Below are 11,702 nucleotides of genomic sequence, written 5' to 3' on the forward strand. Positions count from 1 at the left end.
TGATGATCGGACATGGTTTAGTTGATTTGGATCACGTGATCACTTAGAGGATTAGAGGGATGTCTATCTAAGTGGGAGTTCTTAAGTAATATGATTAATTGAACTTTAATTTATCATGAACTTAGTCCTGGTAGTATTAGCATATCTATGTTGTAGATCAATAGCTCGCGTTGTTGCTTTCATATGTTTATTTTGATATGTTCCTAGAGAAAATTGTGTTGAAAGATGTTAGTAGCAATGATGCGGATTGGATCCGTAATCTGAGGTTTATCCTCATTGCTGCATAGAAGAATTATGTCCTTGATGCACCGCTAGGTGACAGACCTATTGCAGGAGCAGACGCAGACGTTATGAACGTTTGACTAGCTCAATATGATGACTACTTGATAGTTTAAGTGCACCATGCTTAACGGCTTAGAATCGGGACTTCAAAGACGTTTTGAACGTCATGAACCATATGAGATGTTCCAGGAGTTGAAGTTAATATTTCAAGCAAATACCCGAGTTAAGAGATATGAAGTCTCCAACAAGTTCTATAGCTAAAAGATGGAGGAGAATCGCTCAACTAGTGAGCATGTGCTCAGATTGTCTGGGTACAACAATCGCTTGAATCAAGTGGGAGTTAATCTTTCGGATAAAATAGTGATTGACAGAATTCTCTAGTCACCATCACCAAGTTAGTAGAACTTCGTGATGAACTATGATATGCAAGGGATAACGGAAACGATTCCCGAGTTTTTCATGATGAAGAAATCGATGAAGGTAGAAATCAAGAAAGAGCATCAAGTGTTGATGGTTAACAAGATCACTAGTTTCAAGAAAAGGCCAAAGGGAAAAGGGGGAACTTCAAGAAGAACAGCAAGCAAGTTGCTGCTCAAGTGAAGAAGCCCAAGTCTGGTCCTAAGCCTGAGACTAAGTGCTTCTACTGCAAAGGGACTGGTCACTGGAAGCGGAACTACCCCAAGTAATTGGTGGATAAGAAGGATGACAAAGTGAACATAAGTATATTTGATATACATGTTATTGATGTTTACTTTACTAGTGTTTATAGCAACCCCTCAGTATTTGATACTAGTTCAGTTGCTGAGATTAGTAACTCGAAACGGGAGTTGCAGAATAAACAGAGACTAGTTAAGGGTGAAGTGACGATGTGTGTTGGGAGTGGTTCCAAGATAGATATGATCACCATCGCACACTCACTATACTTTCGGGATTAGTGTTGAACCTAAATAAGTGTTATTTGGTGTTTGTGTTGAGCATGAATATGATTTAATCATGTTTATTGTAATACGGTTATTCATTTAAGTAAGAGAATAAATTGTTGTTCTGTTTACATGAATAAAACCTTATATGGTTACACACCCAATGAAAATAGTTCGTCGGATCTCGATCGTAGTGATACACATATTCATAATATTGAAGCCAAAAGATGCAAAGTTAATAATGATAGTGCAACTTGTTTGTGACACTGCCGTTTAGGTCATATTGGTGTAAAGCGCATGAAGAAACTCCATGCTGATGGGTTTTTGGAATCACTTGATTATGAATCACTTGATGCTTGCGAACCATGCCTCATGGGCAAGATGACTAAAACGCCGTTCTCCGGAACAATGGAGCGAGCAACTGACTTATTGGAAATAATACATACTGATGTATGCGATCTGATGAGTGTAGAGGCTCACGGCGGGTATCGTTATTTTCTAACCTTCATAGATGATTTAAGTAGATATCTACTTGATGAAACATAAGTCTGAAACATTTGAACAGTTCAAAGACTTTCAGAGTGAAGTGGAAAATCATCGTGACAAGAAAATAAGGTTTCTATGATCTGATCGCGGAGACGAATATTTGAGTTACGAGTTTGGTCTTCAATTAAAACAATGTGGAATAGTTTCACAAATTCATGCCACTTGGAACAGCACAGCATAATGGTGTGTCCGAACGTCACAACCGTACTTTATTGGATATAGTGCAATCTATGATGTTTCTTACCGATTTACCAATATAGTTTTGGGGTTATGCATTAGAAACAGCTGCATTCACATTAAAAAGGGCACCATCTAAATCCGTTGAGATGACACTGTATGAACTATGGTTCAGCAAGAAACCAAAGTTGTCGTTTCTTAAAGTTTGGGGTTGTGATGCTTATATGAAAAAGTTTCATCCAGATAAGCTCAAACCCAAATCGGAGAAATATGTCTTCATAGGATACCCAAAAGAAAATGTTGGGTACACCTTCTATCACAGATCCGAAGGCAAGATATTCGTTGCTGAGAATGGATCTGTTCCAAAGAAGGACTTTCTCTCGAAAGAAGTGAGTGGGAGGAAAGTAAAAAACTTGATAAGGTAATTGTACCTTCTCCCTTATTGGAAAGTAGTTCATCACAGAAATCTGTTCTTGTGACTACTACACCAATTAGTGAGGAAGCTAATGATGATGATCATGTAACTTCAGATCAAGTTACTACCGAATCTCGTAGGTAGACCAGAGTGAGATCCGCACCAGAGTGGTATGGTAATCCTTTTCTGGAAGTCATGTTACTAGACCATGACGAACTTGCGAACTATGAGGAAGCGATGATGAGCCCAGATTCCGCGAAATGGTTTGAGGCCATGAAATCTGAGATATGATCCATGTATGAGAATAAAGTATGGACTTTGATGGATTTGCCTGATGATCGGCAAGCCATAGAAAATAAATGGATCTTCAAGAGGAAGATGAACGTTGATAGTAGTGTTACTATCTGCAAAGCTAGACTTGTCGAAAAAGGTTTTTGACAAAGTTCAAGGTGTTGACTACGATGAGATTTTCTCACTCGTATCGATGCTTAAAGTCTGTCCGAATCATGTTAGCAATTGCCGCATTTTATGAAATCTGGCAAATGGATAACAAAACTGCACTCCTTAATGGATTTCTTAAAGAAGAGTTGTATATGATGCAACCACAAGGTTTTGTCAATCCTAAAGATGTTAACAAAATGTGCAAACTCTAGCGATCCATCTATGGACTGGTGCAAGCATCTCAGAGTTGGAATATACGCTTTGATGAATTGATCAAAGCATATAGTTTTATACAGACTTGCGGTGAAGCCTGTATTTACAAGAAAGTGAGTGGGAGCACTATAGCATTTCTGATAAGTATATGTGAATGACATATTGTTGATCGAAACTAATGTAAAATTATTCTGCAAAGCATAAAGGAGTGTTTGAAAGGAGTTTTTCAAAGAAAGACCTCGGTGAAGCTGCTTACATATTGAGCATCAAGATCTATAGAGATAGATCAACACGCTTGATAAGTTTTTTCAATGAGTATATACCTTGACAAGATTTTGAAGTAGTTCAAAATGGAACAGTCAAAGAAAGAGTTCTTGCCTGTGTAACAAGGTGTGAAATTGAGTAAGACTCAAAACCCGACCACGGCAGAAGATAGAAAGAGAATGAAAGTCATTCCCTATGGCTTGTCCATAGGATCTATGAAGTATGCCATGCTGTGTACCAGATCTATTGTATACCCTACACTGATTTTGGCAAGGGAGTACAATAGTGATCTAGGAGTAGATCACTGGACAACGGTCAAAATTATCCTTAGTGGAATAAGGATATGTTTCTCGATTATGGACGTGATAAAAAGGTTCGTCATAAAGGGTTACGTCGATACAAATTTTTGACACCGATCTGGATGACTCTAAGTCTCGATCTAGATACATATTGAAAGTGGGAGCAATTAGCTAGAATAGCTCCGTGCAGAGCATTGTTGACATAGATATTTGCAAAATACTTACGGATCTGAATATAACAGACCCGTTGACTAAAATTATCTCACAAGCAAAACATGATCACACCTTAGTACTCTTTGGGTGTTAATCCCATAACGATGTGAACTAGATTACTGACTCTAGTAAACCCTTTGGGTGTTGGTCACATGACGATGTAAACTATGAGTGTTAATCACATGGTGATGTGAATTATTGGTGTTAAATCACATGGCGATGTGAACTAGATTATTGACTCTAGTGCAAAGAGGCAATAATAAAGTTATTATTCATTTCCTTATTTCATGATAAATGTTTATTATTCATGCTAGAATTGTATTAACCGGAAACATAATACATGTGTGAATACATAGACAAACAGAATGTCACTAGTATGCCTCTACTTGACTAGATCGTTAATTAAAGATGGTTATGTTTCCTAACCATGAACAAAGAGTTGTTATTTGATTAACGGGATCACATCATTAGATGAATGATCTGATTGACATGACCCATTCCATTAGCTTAGCACCCGATCGTTTAGTATGTTGCTATTGCTTTCTTCATGACTTATACATGTTCCTATGACTATGAGATTATGCAACTCCAGTTTGTCGGAGGAACACTTTGTCTGCTACCAAACGTCACAACGTAACTGGGTGATTATAAAGGAGCTCTACAGGTGTCTCCAAAGGTACATGTTGGGTTGGCGTATTTCGAGATTAGGATTTGTCACCCCGATTGTCGGAGAGGTATCTCTGGGCCCTCTCGGTAATGCACATCACATAAGCCTTGCAAACATTGCAACTAATGAGTTAGTTGTGAAATGATGTATTACGGAACGAGTAAAGAGACTTGCCGGTAACGAGATTGAACTAGGTATTGAGATACCGACGATCGAATCTCGGGCAAGTAACATACCGATGACAAAAGGAACAACGTATGTTGTTATGCGGTCTGACCGATAAAAGATCTTCGTAGAATATGTAGGAGCCAATATGAGCATCCAGGTTCCGCTATTGGTTATTGACCGGAGACGTGTCTCGGTCATCTCTACATTGTTCTCGAACCCGTAGGGTCCGCACGCTTAAGGTTTCGATGACAGTTATATTATGAGTTTATGAGTTTTGATGTACCGAAGTTTGTTCGGAGTTCCGGATGTGATCAAGGACATGACGAGGAGTCTCGAAATGGTCGAGACATAAAGATTGATATATTGGAAGCCTATATTTGGATATCGGAAGTGTTCCGGGTGAAATCGGGATTTTACCGGAGTACCGGGAGGTTACCGGAACCCACCGGGAGGTATATGGGCCTTAGTGGGCTTTATTCTAAGAGAGGAGAGGTGGCCAGGGATGGGCTGCGCGCCCCTTCCCCCCTAGTCCGAATAGGACAAGGAGAGGGGGCCGGCGCCCCCCCCCCCTTCCTTCTCTCTCTCCTCTTTCCCCCTCCCGAATCCTATTCCAACTAGGAAAGGGGGGGAATCCTACTCCCAGTGGGAGTAGGACTCCTCCTGGCGCGCCCTCTCCTGGCCGGCCGCACCCCCCCCCCCTTGATCCTTTATATACGGGGGCAGGGGGCACCCCTAGAGACACAAGTTGATCCAGGTGATCATATTCTTAGCCGTGTGCGGTGCCCCCTTCCACCATAGACCTCGATAATATTGTAGCATTGCTTAGGCGAAGCCCTGCGACGGTAGTACATCAAGATCGTCACCACGCCGTCGTGCTGACGGAACTCTTCCCCGACACTTTGCTGGATCGGAGTCCGGGGATCGTCATCGAGCTGAACGTGTGCTAGAACTCGGAGGTGTCGTAGTTTCGGTGTGCTTGATTGGTCGGGCCGTGAAGACGTACGACTACATCAACCGCGTTGTGCTAACGCTTCCGCTGTCGGTCTACAAGGGTACGTAGATCACACTCTGCCCTCTCGTTGCTACGCATCACCATGATCTTGCGTGTGCGTAGGAAATTTTTTGAAATTATTACGTTCCCCAACAAGGGGCAGGGGTGCCCGGTGGGTTTTTGGTGGCTGGGGCGTTGCTGGAGGCCGGCGGGGTGACCGGCAGGGAGGGTGGAGCGGGAGCGAGAGCGGGAGCGGGAGCCATCTCTAATGAGAATTTCCTGCTTAACTACCGCTCATGAATCAGTGATAATCCCGACAAGATAAGTAGCACTAACAGGCTTGCCAATTTTCAGTCAATTGATAATACTAAGATCCGTGCAGGATTTATTCTTTTCAACTACAATTTTCTTTACACGAGATGAAGAGTTTTTTAATTGGGTGAACATTTTTTTAAGAAAAATTCTGGCATTTTTTAAAACCCCACACTCCCTCTCTCGCCCGTGTTGAGAGGCGCTCCGACTCTCTCCCCATTCTTCACCAGTGGCGCTAGAACTCGATGTGGATATGGGAGAGGAGTGTTGGTTCCTTGTGTAGATAATAGAAGTAAGGTTGAGTCTGCCTCGGAGGCATGTGGCGTTGATGTTAGGGAGTGCGCCGCCGTCACATGCGAGTAGTGACTAGTGGCTGGCGCAGCTTGTCTGGCTAATGATGGTGGTGGTGCGGTGCTTCCTTCAGACAGCCGCGACAACACTGGCATCTCCTACCATAAACTTGTCGGGCACCCCGATCTGGAGGAGAGCCCTCTGCTCGGCCTCAACTCTATAAGCCATCGTGGAGATGGATAAGGAGTAGAGGAGTTGTGGAGAGCTGGATAGCATACATTGGAATGAGCACATCATCAATGGCATCCTCGAAGAAGCAACAATGTGTGACGCCGTTGTTGATTGCCAGCCATTGTGGCCATGCCGTTGAACTATCTTGTCGAAAGACAATCATGTATCTTCCTCGCAACCCATGAGCTAAAAAGGAAGGCAATGAAGCTTCTACTCGGGGTCCACGTCCTGTTGGTGGTGTTGTGGGGGTTTGTGGCATCCCAAGTGGTTTTCGTGCTCGACGACATTGCAACTGAATCAAACCGGGAGTGGATTTGGACATGGTTGCAATCTTCTTTTTTTCCGTTCGGATCCTCCTTGTAAAAGTTAGGGTCTGGTTTGTAATTTCCTATTCCTATTGGGTCCTGACTCCTCATAATGTAAGAGTATTGTCCTACCGCTTTAATTCAATGTAGTACCAGGCCCTTTTGCACCATTCCCTTGTTAACAAGAAACAATTCCTTTAATATGTATGTATGAAAGAAAATGTAAGATTGACTGAGAATTGTCAGTCTACTTAGCTTGCTCCGGAAAATGTGGCCATACATATCCACAGTAGCCAATTAAATATTCAGAAACATATAGAATCTTTTTCTTAACCGAGCATAACCCCTTTTCATTAACTGAATAACAAAAATACATCAACCAGTCCATATATAAAGGAAAAGTAAAAAATCTAAATCAGACTTAGGCATGGCAGATCGAACATTTTTTATGGTCAATTATGTTGCCACGAGGATGACAATTTGTTTTAACAAGCATGGTAAATCCTGGCAAAAGCTGAACATGACAAGGATTTGCCCTGTTTCCTAAAGAAAAGTGGCATCCTCACCACAACATAATTTAATATCTGAGACATTTGATTTGCCATGCTAAAAAATCTAACGTCGATTTATAGCAAAATCCTAAACATTTATTAACATAATTACATACCAGTCCGCAGCAACGAGCGTACACTTGCAGTTTATTACAACGGCAGCTTGCTAATTTAAGTAAGTAAAATGGCCGATATCTCGGGATTGGTACTATAATCCTCAGACAAAGATGAATAAATATACTGGCATGCATCCTGGAGAAGTCGAAGACAGCCTTGAGGATAAGCAGGCGAAATCATGGAGATCGGTCTGTCTCTGCTGCTGATGTCCAGCTCCCTTGTGCGAATTATTAGAATTGTGCTAGCTAGGAGGTTTTCTGTTAGCACATGGGTTTCATGGAGTGCAAATACATATACATATATGTAAGCTCATTCATGGCACGCACCCACACGTCCATCGATCGATGCTGTTGATCTATTTCCAGCTCTGATTACTTAATTAGTTCCGTAAAAAAGCTTAATTAGTTGTTTTTGTGTGTGTGGTGGAGTTACTAGTTAATAACTCAAGATCGCTGATTCTCATAGCAGCTGTTATAATAAGCATTTAAAAGTTCAAATGTGAAGATCTGTGATACTCGTAGCAGCTATTATAATACGCGTTTAAAAGTTCAAATGTGAAGATCTGTGATATTCATGGCAGCTGTTGTAAGTATTTAAATGTTCCGCGCAACATTTGTACTAGTAGTATATTCAGTTTGAAAAGGAAGCTGTGAAGATCTTTGATTCTCATTGCAGCTATTCTTGTTTAAAAGTTGTGCGGAACAATTAATCTCTGCTCCACGTACGGCCTGGCCTGGCCTGGCCTGGCCGGTCCGGTTCAATCCTTTGTCCCGTCTCCGTCGGCGATGCCGGCCGGCGGGGTCCAAGTCCAAAGATTCCTTGCTGCCAGTCTCACTCGTTCAGCTCCACCACCGGCACTTAATTCGGAGCTGTTCAGGCTTAAGGGAGCCCGTGTCATAGCATTGCAGCGGTAGGTGCCTACCACTGGTCACATGCACGCAACAACGAGACCGCTGTTTCACGCGTGCATGCAATCAAACGCCGAATTTGAAATCTGAGCATATGCTTGGCCGTTAAATTTCATGTATGTATTACTTCCTCTGTAAACACTTTTACGGAGGAAATACTAATGTAAGTGCACGAGTAGCTGTCGCATGGAAATTATTGTCGTCACGGTCGAGAGTGCAATGCACGCAGTCACTCCAAGATCACGGACGGAATCAACACGGTCTGGCAGCATGCATGCGCTCGTTACTCATTGTGGGCAGCTCGCTTTCGGACAGCGACATCCGTCGACCCGTGTGTCGTCGTACGCGTACAATTGTCCTGATCGGACAACGGGGCAAGGTCGGTCGACGTCGACGGACATTGCCCTCGACTCTCGACCAAGCGTACGTCCCGTGTGCAAAGTCTCGCGCGCGCACTAGCCAACTAGCGATCGAGTTTACGACCGTTTCTGCGCGCGCGCGTGAGAGCGAGGTCACGTCGCATTCGCGCCACCTTCACCTTGGGTTGGATCGATCGTGCTCCCCACGTCCCCGGCCCATGCCGCTCGTCCTCCCGCTCGCTTTAAACCACCACGCACCCCCGGCCTCTCCAACGAGTCTCTCACAACTGCCTTATCCATCGATCCGCTGGACGGGACTAATTCTAGGCTATCATCACTTCATCACATCTTCCATCTACAACAACCAACGGCGATAATGGCCGCCTTGCCGCAGCTGCTTCTGACCCTCTTCCCCGCGGCGGCTGCCGTCCTGATCCTGCTGCTCGCCTCGGCGCCGGCCGCGCGGGCCTCGTCGGCGACGTACCGCTGCGGCTGGTGCCCGCGCAGGTCCACCGCGTCCATCCTCCCTCCCGACGCCGGCGCGCTCACCGGGGCCGCGTGCGGGTACGGTGGCCCGGCGGCGGCGGAGACGGCCGTCGACGAGGGCTTCCACATTGCCGCCGTCAGCGCCGGTTTCTTCCGCGGCGGCCGGGCGTGCGGCGCCTGCTACCAGCTGAGGTGCAGGGGCCGGAGCGCGTGCGCGAAGGATGGCGTCAAGGTCGTCGTCGTAGGCGAAGTGCCGGACACGAACAAGACAGAAGCTGGCCGCTTTCTGCTCACCAAGGACACCTTTGCCGCCATGGCCACGCCAGACCGTGGCGCCGAGCTCGCGGACGCGGCCCTCGACGTGGACTTCAGGAGGATTCCCTGCGTGTACAAGAGCAAGAACCTGGCCGTTAAAGTAGAGGAGACGAGCAGCAGGGACCAGGGCTACCTCGCCCTCCGCTTCCTCTACCAGGGCGGCCAGACCGACATCGCCGCCGTCGAGGTCGCGCAGGCGGTCACCGGTTCTAGCGGCACCAACAGCGACGCAGCACCGTTGCCAACATCGTGGCAGTACATGACCCGGCGCGAGGCGTCCCCCTCGGTGTGGCGCACGTCGCGCGTGCCGGCCGGTCCGCTGCGGCTCCGGCTCGTGGTCACCGCGGGCTCCGGCGGCAAGTGGCTGCGCGCCGACTGGGCGGTGCTCCCCGCTGAGTGGCAGCCCGGCGAGGTCTACGACACCGGTCTGCGCGTCACCGACGTCGCCGCAAACACCTGCGGCGGCGCCTCCTGCTCGGCCACGGACGAGGGCGACGACGCTCCGATGACGCGCTCCCCTTGCATGCGTCCACGGATGAGCCAGTGACCGATCGATGTCCATCGGAGCCAACCTGCATGCCGACGGCGACGCCAGACACGCACATCTCCACCGGCTGGCCGCCGGAATATCGGTCGATGCTGCATGTACACTGTACAGAGACGTGTACATCGCAACGTACGACATGCATGCATGTGTGCGCATGGTCGACGATGAGTCCCGATTAGGACAAAACCTCCATGTCCCGTTCTAAAGTATAAACAGAGGAGATTGGAGTGTAGCTTCACGTGTGGCGGGAAGGGACTAATGCAGAGAAGAACATGTACATAGATCTGTCTTGGTCTTGGAATCACATGACAGTGTTGCTGTTTTGGCTGCACGTCCTCTTCCTCTTTAGCATAGTAGGAGAGCATTATTGTAGGTTGATTCCACGAGCTGATTAAGATTGATCAATTGCCGACTATGGCTAAATTAACTGTACCGTATCATATTAATTTCCGTTGTGCTTAATTTGTAATTTGTCATATGAAATTAATCACAAAATAGAGAAAATCTGGTTAGAAGGTCCATCTTAACACTAAATAGGTGATCCCCACTAACAAATTTTAGGATATTATGGAAAATGTTCGTAGCCTTACGTAGATGTAGGATTTGCGACACCAATATGTCGCCCTACCATGCAACCATATATGAAAAAGTTTCACCTCAACATGCAACTGCGTATGAAAAAATATTTTCATTTTGTTATGGTACTTATATTGATAACAGAATACATTGTGCAAATAATCATATGTATATTTCAGTTTCAGCTCTCATATTACGAATTCACACATTTTTAGTTTCAACTCTCATACATTGTGCAAATAATCAAGTTGGAATAAATTTTCTTTCCACTCACAAATTATCAATCTTTCTAAAATTGGTTGGTGTGCACTGTAGTTCTTCTCATGAGGGATGCTTCTTCTATATCAATAAAACCGTGGGTGCTAGTGCCCATGGAGTTTCATTTTTGAGGACGTGGGCATAGCCCAGTGGTTGGGGGCGCATGATTGTAAACCTAACGACCAGAGTTCGATCCATGTCGGGGACGAATTTCTGGAATTCTCATGAGGGATGCTTCTTCTATATCAATAAAACCGTGGGTGCTAGTGCCCATGGAGTTTCATTTTTAGAGGATGTGGGCATAGCCCAGTGGTTGGGGGCGCATGATTGTAAACCTAACGACCAGAGTTCGATCCACGTCGGGGACGAATTTCTGAAATTCTCATGAGGGATGCTTCTTCTATATCAATAAAACCGTGGGTGCTAGTGCCCATGGAGTTTCATTTTTTTTTTAGCAGCAAGGCACGCTATTACTAATGCATTGCAATCACATGAAATACAGGAACCAATAGAATCATGGTTATTGGCGTGCATGGCCGCGGACTGACCGTTTTTTTATGAGCACTTTGGATGGGTTCAGGCATGCCGTCCACCACACGTGTCGGCCATTAGTTATTTTTTATGAAAGAAAGGGTCCAATCATGTCATGTGTTCCCCGCTCAATGTCTACCGCCCAGATGTGGGGAGATCCTCTAGGAATTAGTGGTTGGAGGACATATTTCAACACCTTTCCTTTTTCTCGTATAATGAATTAATCAAGTTGGAATAAATTTTCTTTCCCGTATTTTATGTGATCTTGACGCATCTGTAATCGCGTGCCTTGCTGCTTGAACGACGGTGCACACCACAC

At 45.3% G+C, this 11,702-nt stretch overlaps 1 protein-coding gene across 1 annotated transcript; it reads left to right on the top strand.

The window, feature by feature from the left end:
* The first annotated feature begins 8,749 nt into the window (after positions 1–8,749).
* LOC123147128 (expansin-like A4) lies at positions 8,750–10,445 on the top strand. Its single transcript, XM_044566363.1, has one exon. The coding sequence runs from the start codon at positions 9,047–9,049 to the stop codon at positions 10,016–10,018; it is 972 nt and encodes a 323-aa protein (XP_044422298.1). The 5' UTR covers positions 8,750–9,046; the 3' UTR covers positions 10,019–10,445.
* Positions 10,446–11,702: the final 1,257 nt, after the last annotated feature.

This window comes from Triticum aestivum, chromosome 7A, assembly GCF_018294505.1.
Source record: "Triticum aestivum cultivar Chinese Spring chromosome 7A, IWGSC CS RefSeq v2.1, whole genome shotgun sequence".
NCBI classification, from domain to species: Eukaryota; Viridiplantae; Streptophyta; class Magnoliopsida; order Poales; family Poaceae; genus Triticum; species Triticum aestivum.